We start from the raw sequence: 18,728 nt of genomic DNA on the forward strand, positions 1-18,728 counted from the left end.
AAGGGTGGAATTTCATCAAACTGATTATAATCTTCTGACATGTCTGTCTTGTCCTCCACTCCCACGATGTTTCTTTTTCCAGAAAGAACTATGTGGCGCTTTGGCTCATCGTTTGATGTATTTGTTTCCTTATGTTTCCTTTTTCTTGGTTTGGTAGACATATCCTTCACATAGAAAACCTGGGCCACATCCTTGGCTAGGACGAATGGTTCGTCTCTATACCCAAGATTGTTGAGATCCACTGTTGTCATTCCATACAACTTGTCTACCTGAACCCCGCCTCCTGTTTTGTTGACCCATTTGCACCTAAACAAAGGGACCTTAAAAGAAGGTCCATAGTCAAGTTCCCATATATCCTCTATGTAACCATAATATGTGTCATTTGGGCCTTCATTCATTATTGCATCAAACTGGACACCACTGTTTTGGTTGGTGCTCTTTTTATCTTGGGCGATCGTGTAAAATGTATTCCCATTTATCTCGTACCCTTGGAAAGTCACTACGATCGAAGATGGTGTCTGGGCCAGCAAGTACAAGCTGATCTTCAATATGTTTGTTATTCGGGAGATGATTTTGCAACCAACCGCCGAAAGTCGACATGTGTTCACGTCTAATCCAATCGTTCGAGCGCCGGGTTCTCGGGAGCGTAGAAAGTTCTTGTGGTCACCGATATACGGAGCCACCAAGGTGGAACTTTGTAGGACTGTGTAGTGTGCTTGAGTCAAAGAAATCCCGTCCCTACATATCATTGATTTCCTTCCTAGCGTGCCTTTTCCACTTAGTCTCCCTTCATGCCGCGATTCAGAACACCAATCGGCTTAAGGTCGGGAATAAAGTCAACACGAGAATTCAATGACCTCCTCTGTTCCATAGCCCTTGGAGATGCTTCCTTACGGCCTAGCACGGTTATGAACATATTTCTTCAAGACTCCCATGAACCTCTCGAAGGGGAACATATTGTGTAGAAACACAGGACCGAGAATGGAAATCTCATCGACCAGGTGAACGAGGAGATGTGTCATAATCTTGAAGAAGGATGGTGGGACCACCAGCTCAAAACTAACGAGACATTGGACCACATCATTACGCAACCTCGGTAGAATTTCTGGATTTATTACCTTACGAGAAATTGCATTGAGGAATGCACATAGCTTCACAATGGGCGATCGAACATTTTCCGGTAGAAGCCCCCTCAATGCAATCGGAAGCAACTGTGTCATTATCACGTGACAGTCATGAGACTTCAAGTTCTGGAATGTTTTCTTCTCCATATTTATTATTCCTTTTATATTGGAGGAGAAGCCAGACGGGACCTTGATACTGCTAAGACATTCAAAAAATATTTCCTTCTCTGCTTTTGTAAGAGCGTAGCTGGATAAATGACGTCCTTTAACTCTCTCATGCAGCTTTTCGGGGTCTTTCCAACGTTGCTGGTCCTCCCGTGCTTCGGTGTATCTTTTGTCTTCCCGTACACACCCGTAAAGCCTAGCAGGTTCACGCAAAGATTCTTCGTCACGTGCATCACATCGATTGAAGAGCGGACCTCTAAGACTTCCCAATAGGGTAGATCCCAAAATATAGATTTCTTCTTCCACATGGGCGCGTGTCCGGCATCGTCATTCGGAACAGTCCGTCCGCCAGGACCCTTTCCAAATATTACATCTAGATCCTTGACCATACCAAATATATCAACACCATCACGATGGGGAGGCTTCCTCCGGTGATCAGCCTCACCGTTGTAATGCTTGCCTTTCTTTCTTACGGGATGGGTAAGCCTAAGAAATCGACGATGCCCGGTACACGACCTTCGACCTTTTTCCAAATAATCACCTTCGAGCTCATGTAAACGGTGTGTGCATGCATTGTATCCCTTGTTTGACTGTCCTGAAATGTTACCAAGAGCAGGCCAGTCATTGATGGTTACGAAAAGCATCGCTCTTAGGTCAAATTCCTCCTGCTTGTGCTCGTCCCACACACGTACACCTGCTAGGGACCACAATGTAGAAGTTCTTCGACTAATGGCTTCGGTACACATCAATATCGTTCCCGGGTTGCTTCGGGCCTTGTATGAGCACGGCATCATAATGAACTTCCGCTTCATGCACAACCAAGGAGGAAGGTTATATATACAAAGAGTCACGGGCCAGTGCTATGGCTGCGGCTCTGCTCTCCAAAAGGATTCATGCCATCCGTACCGAGACCAAACCGTAAGTTCCTTGCATCCTGTGCAAAGTTTGGGAACTCTCTATCGATTTTTCTCCATTGGGAGCCATCGCAGGGTGCCTCAACATCACGTCTTTCTTACGGTCTTCTTTGTGCCATCGCAACAACCTAGCATGCTCTTTATTTACGAACAAGCGTTTCAGCCGTGGTATTATAGGAGCATACCACATAACCTTGGCAGAACCCTCTTCTGGGGCGCTCGCCCTCAACATCACCAGGGTCATCTCGTACGATCTTATACCGCAATGCGGTGCACACCGGACATGCATCCAAATTCTCGTACTCATCGCGGTAGAGGATGCGATCATTAATGCATGCATGTATCTTTTGCACATCTAATCCTAGAGGGCGGACAATCTTCTTCGCTTCGTACGTCTTTGGCGGGCAATTCGTTACCCCTTGGAAGCTTCCTCTTAATTATTGTCGGCAACTTTCCAAATCCTGAGTCGGTGACACCGTTCTCTCGCCTTCCATTGCAACAATTCCGAGTGTCTTTGCCTAGCTTTTTATGGCCATCTTCGCAAGTTGGGTATAACAATTTGTTGTGATCTTCTATCATCTTGTCGAAGGCCAACCTTTCCTTTTCGGTTTCACATTCTCTCCTTGCATCGGCAATGGCCCGGCCAAGATCATCATCGGCGAGCTCATCTGGTGCCTCTTGATCTTCTACTTCATTGTCTTCATTGCCTTCTGCGGTATCATCGTATTCGGGAAATTGGGATAACCGTCATCATCCTCTTCCTCTTCGTCATTGTCTTCCATCATAACCCCTCTTTCTCCGTGCTTGGTCCAACAATAGTAATCGGGCATGAAACCGGATCGCAGAAGGTGGCTGTGAATGAGACTCGAGTGAGCGTAATTTACGGTATTCTTGCAGTCCACACATGGACAATACATGAAGCCACCATGTTTGTTTGCCTCCGCCACGGCCATAAAATTATCCAGGCCCGCGATGAACTCGTCAAACCGTCGGTCAATGTACATCCATTGCCGATTCATCCGCATGATATAATTAAGCCGATCAAAACCATTACGAACATCACGATGTATATATACACATGCATTTTATCAATTGCAGATGAAAAGGATAAAGTTGTTAACCTCGATGAAGAAGAAAAAAGCAAGTTAAGTGTGGCTTGATTTGTGTAAACTCAAGTGGCAAATCCTCTTAAGCATTTCATCGAACACCTCTTGTGCATGTGAAGAAGAGAGGAAAGCAATACACCCCTCTTGTGAAGATAGTGAAAAAATGGCTAAGTGTGGCTCACACTTGGGCGAGGCAAGGTTATATAGCCGAGAGGGGGCCTTTGGACCCGGTTTGTCATACAAAGCCAGGGACTAAAGGGTTCCCAGGATCGACACGGCTGCCGCGCCCTGCGGTGGACCCTTTAGTCCCGGTTTGTATGACAAACCGGGTCCAAAGGCCGCTACAGGACAGGCGCCAGCGGGTGGGGTCGTCCTGGGCAGAAACGAACCGGGTCCAATGGGGGCATTGGACCCGGTTTGGTTCAGCAGTGGGACATTTGCTTGGGACCAAATGCCTCTTCTCCACTAGTGCATACTGAGCCAAATTCTTGTGTTTGTCTTCATACTAGATCCCTGTTTCGGCGATGATGGCGATCCGTGTTCCGACAAAAAAAAAAATCACATTAAAATTTTGTTTCTTGACTTCCTCTGGCACCACATACATATTAAGCTTTTCTTTCTTTTCAAAGGTTTCCTCTACTGAGCTTTCTTTAGCAGCGCGCCAATGGGTTGAACATTGTTTTGGGGGTGTTGTTTGCGTATGCTCTTTGTTGCCGTGGAGGGATCTATGGGTTGAACTGGCCATCTCTCCTAAATAAACCGAAACCTTAAACTGGAACAGGACCGACATGTTGTGTGCCGTGAACGAGGATGCGTAGCCTGTTCGGTAGAGAGTACTACGGACCTTTTTCGGTTGCCTATGCAGAGGAAACGCAACGCGCAAGGGAGTAGAAACAGACGCAGCACAAACCCTAAATCCAGATCTATCCCCTCCGACCCCGACCCCGACCCCGACCTAGGCTATGGCTTCCTTGGTGTCCAAGCTCGCGCGGGCAGCCTTCGCAACTCGCCCCTCTCCCTCCGCCGTTGGAGGCATTGCTGGTGCCGGTCGCCCTGCAGCCGCGATCCGTGTCTACTCTGCAGGTAATCCCTAGCTTAAGGGCCTCCTTCGGAATTTGGGTACGAATCTTGAATACTGAAATTCCTAAAGGAGTTTTAGTTCGGCACGAATGCTTCCGAATTTGATACCCGAAATTCATCGTATTATCAGTAGAGTTATTTGAATAAACAGCCAAGGATTGAACCCTTAATCATTAATAGTTGTTCTAGGCACCACACTGCTAACAAGCATGTTGTCTGGTTTACTATGCCAACCGATATTTGTTATAATAGCTCCGCCTTGCAAGGCTAAATCAATCAAATTAACTCTGCTGAGAGCAATAGTACACAGATGATTGTATTTTTCACAAATCAAATTGTAACTCTATGCCTACTGAACGACAGGAGACCCCATATCATCAGAAGAAGAAGAGAAAGCCAAGCGTAAGTCAGAAATTTCATGGGCAGCCAACCCAAGCCTGCTTGAAGCTCGTCTTGCAGACCCCAGCTGTATCTGCCCTGAAGGTAATCCCTAGCTTCTCTCGGAATTTGGCTATGAATCCTGAATACCGAAATCCGCAAATGAGTTATTCTTACCTTGATACGAATGCTCCGGAGTTCAATACGTTCCTGAAATTCGCATATGCTAGTTTCTTATTGTCAGCAGATATATTTGAATAAACAGGCAGTGGTTGGACCATATTAATTCATTAGGAGTTGTTCTAATCACCAAACACTTCTAACAAGCATTTTGTTTGATTTAGAAATACCGACTGTCAATTTGTTATATTAGTTCTGCCTTGCAAGGTTAATCAATCAAATTAACTCTGGTGGGAAATGGTATGAACGATCCTATTTTCCACAAATCCAATTTTAACTCTATGCCTACTGAACGACAGGAGGGCCCCCCGATGCACGTCTCTATGTTGATGAAAGTGCACTTCAGTCAGATGAAGCCATGTGGGCCTTCTATGAGCAGTGGTGCAAGATCCATGGCATATCGCGTACCCGTCGTGAGATGGAACGCCGGTTCAAGGGATTCAGCGAGGGTGCAAAGGCTGTGCACAGGGCTAGTGCTGTGGGTGAGCGCAAGTGGATGAACGCATTTGCAGATATGACCAAGAAGGAGGGATCTCGTCTAATTGGTCGCCTCGGAACCAGAAGAAAATGATTATGTCACACAGCCTTGTGTGACCCTTAAGCTCGAAGTTGTGCATCTGTATGCCAAGACATGTCTTATCTAGCAGTACTATGAGTTGCTTTGTTGTTGAACTCATTTTATAGTAGCTTTAATAAAAAGCTATATTAACCTTATCTGTATGTATGTTGGACAAATATATTTCGCTTTGTTGTATTAGCTCAGTCAGCTTTATTAAGTACCTCTATTACATACTTAAGCCCCTAAGTTATGCGTCTGTATGCCAAGACATGCCTTATCTAGCAGTACTATGTGCCTGCTCTGTTTTTTCCTTTTGGTTCAACTTGGCAAAAGATTCGCAAGGGCAGATAGGCCAGAATCCAGATTATAATTAGGACAATTGTAATTGTGATTGGGATGTTGCCTTTCAATACCTCAGTAGTTGTTTTCCCTCAGTTTCATACAACTACAATGGTATAAATCATCTAAGCACTTTGCATTGTACGTGGCCTTACACAGCAATTACGACCTCCTACAATAGAAATCCCAAATAGTATCGTAAATTTTAAATCGCCAACCTCCGAAATTAGTATCTAGTTTAGAAAACGCCAATATCATCTTTCATATCACTCGACAAATCCCCTGAACCAACCAAAGAAAATATAGATCGACTTACCCTATACACAGATCACATCGATGAGGTCCGTACGCTTTTGATCATATAAGTCATACATCTAAATTTTGATAAATCTGAGACAACCCTAATGACATAGATGGAGTACTAAGTTTAACATGTACTCTTAAACTTCATACACATGGAGCAGCATGTTTATTATATTAGCCAAGAAGACGCGATGATCGCTATACAAGAATTGCAACCTTGCCTCGATTGAAAATTCTTGTGTTTTCGGTAGAGAGAGACTAGAGAGGAAACGCAGCGCGCAAGGGAGTAGTAGTAGAAACAGGCGCACCAGTGCACCACAACCGGCGCCAGCCAGCCACGCAAAACAAACAAATCACAGGTTTTCGGTGGACCGGCTGCGCTCGTGTCGTGCCCCGTCCAGCTTTTTCTCCCAACAACGAAATCCCAGCTTTCTTTTCGGAATATTTTACGCAGCGCCAGAGAGGATCGGAAGGAAGGACTGCGGTGGCATGTGGAGATCCGTGAGGAGGGGAGTACTACCCACCCAGTAGTAGGGCTGTCGTTTGCCTAGGGAGCTGCGGAGGATCAGGTGACGGAATGTCCCTCCCTCTCCATGCCCTGGGATCAATTATTATTTTGTCCCGTACCGGGTCTCGGATCATCCGACGCCAAGATCCTTTACCCGGGCTACTCGCACCTCAGGCAAAAAATGACATTCGAAAAGAAATTTTCTCTACAAAAATGTACATTTGTACACTTGATTTTGTGCACGTTTTGAGATTTGTTTTCTTTTGTAGTTGAGGCGTAGAACATGAGAAATGGTTTTTCCTGTCTATCGGAAACGGAAAAAGGGGACCATATTTTAGAGCGTCCCATCCGGTTCCTCAATAAAAATAGGAGGCGCCGGATCAAACGGGTGCCTAGCGCAATCGAACGCGATCTATTTTCCGTTCGGCATCCCTCGTCCGTCCCTGACCTACATGGCACGTCCTTGACGCACCGGACATGAGCCGCGGGCGATGTGGCGCAAGGTGGGCCACGCTTGTCATAGACAGAAATGGAGAGGCGGCAACTTTTCCTCAATGGTGCGATGGTTTACGAGGCGGAGGCATCTGATACGTCCTGTCGGAACTGTGTCGTATCCACACGTCGCTGTGCGCCTTCCACACAAGGCGGCGTTAATGCCCATCGTTCCTCCTTCCCTCCCTCCCCTCTCCCGCCTCTTCTCCGCCTATAAAACACAACTGCTGTGGACCTCACCACCACACTCGTCAAGCCACAAACATATCCACAACCTCGTTGCCCTCACCTAGCTAAAATGGTGCGCCGCATGGCGACCACGTACTCCATGCTGGCCCGCAACGGCCGCCATACACCTCGCCACCGTAGCCGTATCCTTCAGAGGACGAGGAGCCCTGCCCTGGCCGACCTCGACGTGCAGATCCTGGCCAATGTAGATAGATAGGCCGCCGCCAGGGAGGAGGATGATGATGACGAGGAGCAGCCGGCTAAACCGAAGCAGACGACAATCCCAATCCGAAGTAAACCTATTTTTTATTCAAATTTCGTTATATATTACTGTCTTTATCCCAAAGCTCAAGGCTTATATTATTTTTACAAAGTCCAAATATGTCAAATTTGACTAAGCTTTTACCAAAAATCATTAATATGCAAAATACGAAATCAATATCATTAGATAGATAATGCAATATATTTTCACATGGTGTCTACAAAATATCATATTTATTGATATATTCTTCTCAAAGTTTAGTCAAACATTACTTGGTTTGAGTTTTCAAAAAATATAAGCATTAAACTTTGGGATAGAGATAGTAATATATAACGAAATTGGAATGAAAACTAGGTTTCCAACCCTTTGTTTTGGGGATGGTGCTGGGCACAGCCGTTCCCCAAAATGGCAACCCAATTCGACGCCTATGCCAAACGCTGTTTGGGGAACCCGGTTAGGGATGCTCTTACTCGTGTACCACTCCGCCTCATGCAAGTGCTCTAGAAAACAATTATGCAGTACAGCAAAAGTGAGAGAGGAGGCGCCAAAAAACCAATCTAGGGTTTTATCCCTCTCGCCGGTGATGCCGTCCATCCGCCCTGCCTCCCGCGGCCTTAGGGCCTTGGAGGTGTGGCGGACCACCGCTCCTCGCAGGTTGCAGGTTTCCGTTTTTTAGAGCAACCACTTATTTCATTAATAGAAAATCAAGTTACATGAGTAAAACGTAGAAACTGAAAAGACACACCAGTAAAAAAAGATTTTCTGTAAACTTTGCACATACAACCCTAAAGGATAGAAAAATAAAGAATCATCCCTTGGGTTTCATGCACTTGCTGAAAGTAGCATCAGTCGTCAAACTCCCACGCTCCCTATGCACACGTTCAAGGAGAAACCGAGCCTCCACCATTGCCAGATTCGAAGAAGCACCATCACCAACAAGACTTTGTGAGTTGATGAACAGGCCCGTTGCAATGAGCAAGACACATGTCGTTGTGGTACGTTGAAGTCGGGGAACAACGACAGATCGACCACCTAAGGACCAACATATTCGCCCGAGAGCATCCACCTCACCCAATCCCCAAAGCCTCCGTGGATAAAGGCGAATGCCGACGACACGTCGAGAAACAGATATCGCTATATCTAAAGAGCGACGATAAAACCAACCTGAGTGTCTTCTTCGGAATGGTTAGGCGGCGGCTACATCCCAAAGTCAGAATAATGTCCTCCTTGCCTTATCCCCGTCCTAGCGGTGCTCCTAGGGCCGGCGGAGGGCATGTGGAGTTGTCTTCCCGGCTGATCTCATGTGATTCGGTCGGTATTTGTGTCAGTTGGCGTGGTTGCAAGTGTAGCCCTTCAAATCTATGATTCTTATCTTTGGCGATGGTTGTTGCTCTGGTTCTTTGGTGTCCTAGCACGACGTCTATCTACTACATCAAACTCTAGTACGACAAGCTCTACCTGTATACGGTAAGTGAGGGCTGAGGATGGCGGTGCGCCTTCGAGTCGCTCTAGTGACGGCAGTCTTCGCTAGATGGTTCAATAATCTATTTATATTTTTAATTACTTTATAGCTCCCTTTATACTAGGATAAAAAGTTTGAAGCCCATTGGATAGTACAGAAAAATCACACCATATCACTTTTGGGAAGCATTTAAAAATTCAAAAAGTACAAGGAAAAGACTTAGTGCTCCGGTTCGGATCACAGCTAAGCACTGGGCCCCGCCCGAAACCCAATAGAAATCTCCCTCCTCCTTTGTCCTCTCCACCCACCCACCTTTTCCGCTCGCAAGTTGCGATTCCCAAATCCCGATGTCCCCTTGTTGCAATTAACACAGCCTGCCCTCCCATCGCATCGCCCTCCGGGCGCGCCGCCGACACCCATGACGTCATCCTCGTCGTCGCACCACCTCGACGCCTCCTCCGCCTCCTCCACCCCCCGCGCCGGTGCCCGCAGCACCGCCAGCAGCTGCAGCAACGGCAACGGCAACGGCAACCACCACCACCACCCGCCTCCTCACGCCCCTTCCTCGCGGGCCCAGCCGCAGCCGCAGCCGCACGGGGGCCCATGCGTGCGCATCATGTGCAGCTTCGGCGGCCGCATCCTGCCGCGCCCGGGCGACCACCGCCTCCGCTACGTCGGCGGCGAGACCCGCATCGTCTCCGTCCCGCGCACCGCCTCCCACGCCGTCCTCACCGCCGCGCTCGCCAGGCTCGCCCCCGCGCTCTTCGCGCCCGGCGCGCCCGGGCCCACGCTCAGGTACCAGCTGCCCGAGGAGGACATCGACTCGCTCGTCTCCGTCTCCTCCGACGACGACGTCGACAACCTCATGTGCGAGCTCGACCGCGTCCACGGCCTCGCCGCCGCCGACGTCAAGCCGCCCCGCCTGCGCCTCTTCCTCTTCGCCTCCTCGCCCGACCACGCCTCCGCGGGTGCCTTCGGCTCCGTGCTCTCCGGCACCGGCGACGCCTCCATCGACCAGTGGTTCCTCGACCAGCTCAACGCCCCGCCGCCCAGCTCGCTCGACCGCACCCGATCCGACGCCTCCTCGATCCTCTCGGAGAACACGGACTACCTCACCGGCATCGACGCCGCCTCCGACGACCCAAACCCTGCCCCGCCCGCGGCTGAGCAGACCAAGCCTGACATCGAGACACCGCATGGCGACGACGACCACGACAAGCCGGCTCCCGTGCTGGGCGCGCCTCTGGCCCCGCACTTCGCCGAGACCGCCCCGTGGCCCGCACCGCCGCCGCAGTACATGCAGCAGCCCATGTACTACTACCCGCCTACGCGCCCGGTCCACTACGTCGACGCGGCCGGGCGCCAGGGAAGCTACATGCCAGGGCCCGTTTACCACCACATGGTCGCCGGGGGAGGAAACCAGGATCTCTACGCGTCTGGTGCCGTGTACGGCGTGCCGCACCCCGTGCAGCCATACCGTCAGGTGATCTACCGGCCGCCGCTGGCCGCCGCGGACGACTATCCGGCGCCGGCGGAGGGGAAGCCGACGGAAGGTGCGTCTCACTCCTCCTAGGCGCAACTGGAGCCATGGCCGTTCCTGGAGCTGGTTATGATCGAGGCCTTCGTTCTGATGATTGCTTATATCTGAGTTGAGAATTTTGCATTGCCGTGCGGTTAGTGTTCATCGTTTCTGTTGGTTTCCGTGGGTAGCTGTATAGATGAGGGATGCAGGATATCACAATTTTCGTCGGATGAGATAGATTCTTGAATTCTTATTTGTTATTATTATAATAGTAATAGCGGGTGCGATTAGCAGCAAGTTACTGTAATGTGGGATTCATATTATATTCTAGTACTGTAGATGGTTTCTATCTGGGGAACACAGGCTTTCTCTATTCATGTTCTTATAAGACTCATGTTGGATTCGAATTCGATTCATCGTGGTCCATTATTGTTATATATGTCTAGCTTGCAAAAGCTTAATTTCAGAGGATGAATGCTGTAATGAGTTTCACTCTAGGTTTATTCTTATGTGTCAATTTCTTTTGGTTGCATGCTTTTCATACTTTGATTGTTTCATTCTGCTCATATTTATGCCTGAGTGGCTGAGTTTATCCTGAACTGCTCATCTCCTGGCATTAATTAACATCTCTTATAATTCAGAACTTGGAATGACATGTTGACTTTCTTCTGAATAAAACTAGAGAGAATGTTCCATTGTTGTTGACTTGGTACGAAAGGGAAGTCTCATTTGTATGTCAATGTATTTGAGAAACTAGATGAGCGAGGTGGAGGATGGATAGATATCAAATTTTTCTTCGACTGCATCAGATATTTGAATTGCTATTATATAAGGATACATTTGGTGTTTTTTTTATTACTCTAGCAAAGTTACTGTAATGTGCGCAATTCATATGGTAGGAAATCTCTATCTCTGAAACACAATATTTCTGCATTTCGTGCTCATATGCTTGATGCTGGATGCATCATGGTCCATGAATGTCCTATATGTCTACTCCTGCTTTGCTGTAAATGTTTGTGTCTCGTATGCACGAAAGCTTACTTTCAAACAGAATAGTGTACCGACTTCTCTCTATCTTTGATCTTATTTTTCAATTTATTTTGCTTGCTTTTGATCATTTGATGATTTTAATGCTCAAGGTTTATCCTGAACTGCTCATCTCCTGGCATTAGCATCTCGTGATGATTCAGAACTTGGAATGTCATGTTGACTTTTTTCTGAACAAAATTAGATAAAGATACTGTTCCATTCTTAACTTTGTACGAAAGGAAAATCTCACTTCAATTTCAGTTTCTAAATTTCAGAAGATGAATGGTGTACTGAATTCACTCTAGGTTTGATCTTATTTGTCAATTTCTTTTGTTTGCGTGTTTTTCATACGGAGTATTTTAGTTGCTTCAGTTGTTCATATTTATTCTTGAGGTTAATCCTGAACTCCTGGCATTAGCATCTCTTATAGTTGGGAACTTGGAATGTACGTTGACTTTCTCCTGAATAAAACCAGAGGGAATGTTCCATTGTTGACTTGGTATAAAAGGAAAGTCGCATTTCTATGTCTGTGTATTTGAGAAACTAGATGAGGGGGGTTGAGTAACATATTCTTGGATTCTTATTATAAGGGTGCATTTGGTGTTTGTTTTATTACTCTAGAGAGTTACTGTAATGTGGGGAATTCATGTACTAGGTGATTTCTATCTCCAAAACACAAATATTCTGCATCTTATGCGCATATGCTGGATGCATCATGATCCATGTATGCCGTACTATAGTTAACTGAATTCCCTCTAGCTTTGATCTTATTCGTCAACTTATTTTGCTTGCTTTTGAATTTGATCACTTGTATGCTCGAGATTTATCCTGAACTGATCTTCTCCTGGCATTAGCATTTCCTGATGATTATGGACTTGGAATGTCATGTTGACTTTCTTCTGAATAAAATTGGACAAAGAGAATGTTCCTTTATTTTGTGGGGAGAATGTTCCATTCCGAACTTGGTACGAAAGGAAATTCTCATGTCGATGCCAATATAGTTGAGAAACTAGCCACTAGATATTAGGATCACATGTGTTTGTAACATGTCCAGAAACTGATCGACTATTCATTACCCTTTTGAAACGATGATGAAGTTATGCTATTTTAGCTCTTGAATTCTTCAGGTTGCTATCTAGGTGTCCCTATTCAGGAGATATCCTTCAGGTTTGATCAGATATAAAAAGAAGGTCTATGTCTTTGCCAGATTCAGAATTCTCAAAATGTGATATATTCAGTTAAGAAGTTTCTGGTCTTTCATACAGTGTATACATTTTCTGCTCATATGCTTGATGCATCATGGTCCATGAATATCCTGTATGTCTACTCTTGCTTTAACGTGATTGTTTGCAGCATGTCTTGTATGTGCGAAAGCTTAATTTCGATAGAATAGTGTACTGAGTTCTCTGTAGCTTTGATCTTATTTTTCAATTTCTTTCGCTTGCCACTAACACCTTCCCCAGACCCCGCACAGTGCGGGAGCTCTCAGCACTGGGTACGTCCTTTTTCGCTTGCTTTTGATAATTTGATCATTTATAATGCTCGAGGTTTATCGTGAACTGCTTATCTCCTGGAATGAGCATCTGGTGATGATTAACTTTGGAATGTCATGTTGACTCTCTTCTGAAAGAACTAGACAGTGAGAACGTTCCATTCTTAACTTGGTACGAAAGGAAAAACTCATTGGGAAAATAGCCTCTCGATATATGTTCTGTTCTTAACTTGGTATGAAATGAATATATCATTGAGAAACTAGCCACTAAATATAGGATCACATGAGCTTGTAACATGTCCAGGAACAGATTGACTCTTCATTACCCTTCTGAAACTATGCTGCAGATATGCTATTTTAGCTCTTGAGAAACCAACCATTGCCAGAAGGTAGATATAGGATCACATGAGCTTGTAACATGTCCAAAAGCAGATCGACTATTCATTACCCCTTTTGAAACGATACTGCAGATATGCTATTTTTAGCTCTTGAATTCTTGAGAATCTGGGTATCCAGATTCAGGAGATATCCTTCAGGTTTAATCAGCTATATCGCCAAGGTCTTACCAGATTCAGAGACCTCAAAATGTGATATATTCAATCAGGAAGTTCCTGTTTTATCATACAGTGTATATACATATAATTGGATACAAGAAACAGGTGCATTTATAGCAGCGTTCTCAGGAAGCTATACGGGCTGAAGTGAGCATTGCCGCTCGAGCTCGTGTTGCTTACTTTCACCATGGGTTCTGGCCGGTCCTGAAGTCGGTCTCGACCAACGGCACAAAGACGACCTTGCCATCGTCGATGTCGGCATGAACCAGGGCCACTGACTGTGTCAAAAGAACAATGAAGATCACATCAGTTCAGTAAGCAAACAGAGGATCCTTCAGTTCAGCAAGGCATTTAGATTTTAGAATCGAAGGCATGGAATATGCAAGGTTTGTCTTACCAGGGGTGCAAGTCCCATGGACAACCTTGCCCTGGTTGCACTGGGATCCGTGGCAAGGGCGGAGGAACTTGTTCTCGGCAGCGTTCCACGGTACGGCACAACTAAGATGCGTGCAGACAGCTTGATCCCGTAGGTGGCGAGGGTCTTGTCGGACTCCACGACAAGGTAGGTAGGATCACCCTGCAAGACACATGATTTCAGCAATCTGACTTCAGAAAGCTTCAGAATGATCACAAGTTTATAAACCATCTGAACATGTTGTGCTCTGCTAACTTTGAGCACCTGGGCGAGTGTGCGGTTGTTGGGACCGTGCGTGTTGAGCCGGTCCTCGACGCAGATGTCGTTGCCGAGCTTGTCCTTTATGACTACTCCTGCTTTGATGTAAATGTTTGTGTCTCGTATGTGCGAAAGCTTAATTTCTAACGGAGTAGTGAATCGAGTTCTCTCTATCTTTCATCTTATTTTTCAATTTCTTTTGCTTGCTTTTGATACTTTTATCTTGTTAATGCTCAAGGTTTATCCTGAACTGCTCATCTCCTGGCATTAGCATTTCATGACGATTCAGAACTTGGAAAAGTCATGTTGACTTTCTTCTGAAAAAAATTAGACAGCGAGAATGTTCCATTCTTAATTTGTACAAAAGGAAAATCTCACTTCGATGTCAGTTTCTTAATTTCAGAAGATGAATGGTGTACTGAATTCACTCTAGGTTTGATCTAATTTCTCAATTTTTTTTGTTTGCATGCTTTTCATATTTTAGTTGCTTCATTTGTTCTTATTTATTCTTGAGGTTAATCCTGAACTCCTGGCATTAAAATATCTTATAATTGGGTACTTGGAATGGCATGTTGACTTTCTTCTTAATAAAACTAGAGAAAATGTTCCATTGTTGACTTGGTACAAGAGGAAAGTCTCGTTTCTATTTCTATGTCAGTGTATTAGATCTCAAAAAATTCGTCGAATGCAACAGATTCATGAATAAGGGTATTTTTTATTACTCCGAAATACAATTTTTCTGTGTGATTAGTAATGAGTTTCTGCAATGATTTTTATCTCCAAAACACTAATTCTCTGCATCTCTTTGCTCATATGCGTGATGCTGGATGCATCCATGAATGTCCTATATGTTTACTCTATTTTTGCTGCAAATATCTCAATGTCTCAGTTTCGAATGAAATAGTGTAATGTGTTCTCTCTAGCTTTGATTTTATTTGTCAATTTATGTTTCTTGCGTTTGATAGTTTCACCATTTTTATGCTTGAGCTTTATGCTAAACTTCCCATCACCTGGCATTAGCATCTCCTGATATGATTCAGAACTTGAAATTTCATTTTGACTTTCTTCATAGTAAAATTGGGCAGAGAATGTTCCACTCCTGGTACCGAAGGAAAATCTCAATTCTATGTCCATAGACCATATATGGAATCGAGAAACTAGCCACAGATCACATGAGCTTGTAAGATAACCAGACACAAGACACATATAGACTCTTCATTACCCCCTTTTGAAACAATACTGCAGATATGTCTCGTGTGTGCGGAAGCTCATTTTCGAATGAAATAGTGTACGGCTGTAGCATTGGTTTTATTTGTAAGCGTCTTTTTCTTGCTTTTGATAGTATAGCCATTTTTATGCTCGAGGTTTATTTTTTTACTTTCTTTTGAGTAAAATTAGACAGAGAATGTTCCACTTTTGGTACGGAAGGAAAATCTCAATTCTATGTTCATATATGGAATCGAGAAACTAGCCACTAGATACAGCATCACATGAGCTTGTAACATATCCAGACACATATCGGACAGATCGACTCTTCATTACTCCCTTTTGAAACGATAGAGCAGATATGCTATTTTTAGCTCTTCAATTCTTCAGGATTGCTATCTGGGTGTCCAGATTCAGGAGATATCCTTCAGGCTTGTTCAGCTGTCAAAAGAAGGTCTACGATCTTACCAGATTCAGTCACCTCAAAATGTGATCATATATTCAATCAGGAAGTTTCTGTTCTTTCATACGTACAGTGTATACATATAAGTTGGGGATACAAGAAACAGGTGCATTTATAGCAGCGTTCTCAGGAGGCTATACGGGCTGATCACAGAAGTGAACATTGCTTCTGCTGGAGCTCGTGTTGCTTACTTCCACCATGGGTTCTCGCCAGTCCTGAAGTCGGTCTCGGTCCACGGCACGAAGACGACCTTGCCATCATCGACGTCGGCGTGAACCAGGGCCAGCGACTGTGTGAGAAGAACAATGCAGATCAAGTCAGTTCAGTAAGAGAATAGAGGATCCTTCAGCTCAGCAAGGCATTCAGAATCGGATGCATGGAATCTGCAAGGTTTGCCTTACCAGGGGTGCAGGTCCACGGACGACCTTGCCCTGGTTGTTGTACTGGGAACCGTGGCAAGGGCAGAGGAACTTGTTCTCGGCGGCGTTCCACGGCACGACACAACCAAGATGCGTGCAGACGGCGTTGACACCGTAGGTGGCGAGGGTCTTGTCGGACTCCACGACAAGGTAGGTAGGATCACCCTGCAAGACACATGGTTTTAGCAATCAGACTTAGGAAAGATCATAATAAGTTGATAAACCATGTGAACATGATGTAGCATGCTAACCTTGAGTCCCTGGGCGAGCGTGCGGTCATTGGGGCCGTGCGTCTTGAGCCAGTCCTCGACGCGGATGTCGTTGCCGAGCTTGTCCTTGGCAACAACACCTCCGGCGTTGCTTCCTGAGCTGTGAAACAAAGCAGAATATCAGTCGATGTAATGAGTTTGTTAGCAAGTTCAGGAATGGGCTGAATGCTCACCCAGCTGGGACGAGGAAGGAGCCGTAGGGGACGAGCATGCCGAAGGTGGGGAGCGAGATGGCGCCGAGCAGGAGGAGGTTCATCGTCTCCCTCTTGCTCATGTCCGGCACGCGGTCGGCGGAGATGCTGCCGGCCATGCATGTGATGTTCCTCGGGACGCGCTCCCGGCCGATGCCCAGGCCCTTGACGGGCTTGCACGGCGAAGCTCTGGACCGGCAGAGCTGCGCATTGTGTAGACCGTGTTTCAGTTGAATTTCGTAGGCTAAATCTTAGTTCTGAACAATCAGACTTTCAGTACTAGCTAGTTTACGGTAACATGTTCATTTTTCAGGTTGAAACTATATGCAAGAACGTGTTTCAGACTTTCAATTGAGATTCGTATGCTAGCTAAATGGCAGTAGCGCTAGCGGTAACGTCCTCAGCATTTACAAGTCAGAACTAGCGCACGGTAACATGTTCAGATTGAAATTTGTGTGGAGCTTAGACATCTTTCTCAGTTCAGAACGCCTCGTGAAAGACTTGAAAGTGTACAGTTGGCTCTCCTACCAATCATCATATTATTTTCTTTGGGAGCTAACAGGCCGATTTCAATCCAGAAATGTCGGCGAAATCATCTAAAATCTTTTCTAGTGACCCTTCCATCAGCCAAGGCCTTAAAATGTGCCTTTCTATCAGAAGGTGTAGTCGAGTTGCCAAGGTAAACAGCTTCAAGTTATACACCTAGATGACTGTCAACAAGCGATGGCAGGAGAGCTCCATAGAAGGTAGTGGCTAAGTTCTGGCTATATGTGTTCAGGCTTCAGCTGCCATGGATCATGAGAGTCTATGACCTGATCTGCCACACCAAGCATAACAAACTGACAATACTCCCAGAGACCCAGACCCCCATGCAAGGACAGACAAGCAGGAAATCCAACAAGAAAATGGAGAGACAGAGCAGTACCCCTTACACGAGAAGAGGCTTGCTCACCTGGGTGGGGTTGGAGGCGGTGGAGAGCGCGGTGGACGCCATGGTAGCAGCTGCAGTGCGGAGACGGTGATCGAGCGAGCTAGCACTGCCTGTGTCCACAGGCTTGCAGATGAGGCACGGGTTATATGTCCTTTTGGGACGTGGAGAAGGTGATTGGTTGATGCGCAGCGAACCGGCTCCGAGAACCACATGTTGCGCGCGTTGTGGCTAGGCTGCCACACGCCCCAGCGGACTTACGGTGAGGGGGCCTTATCGACACAGGGCCAAGAGAGATTCACGAGTCGAGAAGAAGCATCTCTGCGTCACTAGTTGGAGTGTGGCGTTGTTAACTGTTAAGCTGGTTCGAACCAGGATTCCGATTCAGGTTCTAAGAGCATCTTCACCGGTGCCCCCAGTATGCGCTGGCAGGGGCACCAACACTGCCGTATGGGATGCCGACACTCCATCCTCCATTTAAGAATATTGTTCCCACGCAGCAGCAGTCCAAAAAAATTGAAATGTAAAAACATTTAAAAATGAAATTAGCCAAAAACAAGAAAAACTCCATCCCTTTCCTTTCGACATCCCCATGCCGCCACACCAAGGGAGGACATGGGGACGTAAAAAAGGAATCCTATCACTATCAACTAATTTGTTCCGACCTAGGATAATAAGCTCATGAGCTTGGTCTTACTTCACCCTAAACGAAAGAAGACTTCCATATATAAGTTTAGCCCAGACGTCGTTTATACAAAAGTGACTCGAATCTAAACTTAATGAAACTTGAACTTCAAATTAGACCGAACACTAATCTACCGACCGTCGGTTGGGGCGTGTGATGGGCCTGCCTCGTCGTCGTTCTTTCCCTTTGACGCATGC

At 46.0% G+C, this 18,728-nt stretch overlaps 4 protein-coding genes across 4 annotated transcripts; 2 read left to right on the forward strand and 2 right to left on the reverse strand.

Moving 5' to 3' along the window:
• Nucleotides 1-4,091: 4,091 nt before the first annotated feature.
• Nucleotides 4,092-5,661, forward strand: LOC127333117 (uncharacterized). The gene is made up of 3 exons (XM_051359426.2): nt 4,092-4,392; nt 4,753-4,872; nt 5,247-5,661. The coding sequence occupies exons 1-3, from the start codon at nt 4,272-4,274 to the stop codon at nt 5,516-5,518; spliced, it is 513 nt and encodes a 170-aa protein (XP_051215386.1). The 5' UTR covers nt 4,092-4,271; the 3' UTR covers nt 5,519-5,661.
• A 3,755-nt stretch (nt 5,662-9,416) lies between these two features.
• LOC127333118 (uncharacterized) lies at nt 9,417-11,093 on the forward strand. The gene has a single exon (XM_051359427.2). The coding sequence runs from the start codon at nt 9,519-9,521 to the stop codon at nt 10,671-10,673; it is 1,155 nt and encodes a 384-aa protein (XP_051215387.1). The 5' UTR covers nt 9,417-9,518; the 3' UTR covers nt 10,674-11,093.
• Nucleotides 11,094-13,879: 2,786 nt separating this feature from the next.
• LOC127328687 (cytochrome b6-f complex iron-sulfur subunit, chloroplastic-like) lies at nt 13,880-15,504 on the reverse strand. Its single transcript, XM_051355268.1, has 4 exons — nt 15,381-15,504; nt 14,368-14,465; nt 14,095-14,274; nt 13,880-13,975 (listed from the first exon to the last, which is right to left on the reverse strand). The coding sequence occupies exons 1-4, from the start codon at nt 15,502-15,504 to the stop codon at nt 13,880-13,882; spliced, it is 498 nt and encodes a 165-aa protein (XP_051211228.1).
• A 549-nt stretch (nt 15,505-16,053) lies between these two features.
• On the reverse strand, nt 16,054-18,028 carry LOC127333119 (cytochrome b6-f complex iron-sulfur subunit, chloroplastic). The gene is made up of 5 exons (XM_051359428.2): nt 17,871-18,028; nt 16,901-17,121; nt 16,710-16,827; nt 16,441-16,623; nt 16,054-16,328 (listed from the first exon to the last, which is right to left on the reverse strand). The coding sequence occupies exons 1-5, from the start codon at nt 17,910-17,912 to the stop codon at nt 16,227-16,229; spliced, it is 666 nt and encodes a 221-aa protein (XP_051215388.1). The 5' UTR covers nt 17,913-18,028; the 3' UTR covers nt 16,054-16,226.
• Between the last annotated feature and the right edge of the window lie 700 nt (nt 18,029-18,728).

Source organism: Lolium perenne, chromosome 2 (genome assembly GCF_019359855.2).
Source record: "Lolium perenne isolate Kyuss_39 chromosome 2, Kyuss_2.0, whole genome shotgun sequence".
NCBI lineage: Eukaryota > Viridiplantae > Streptophyta > Magnoliopsida > Poales > Poaceae > Lolium > Lolium perenne.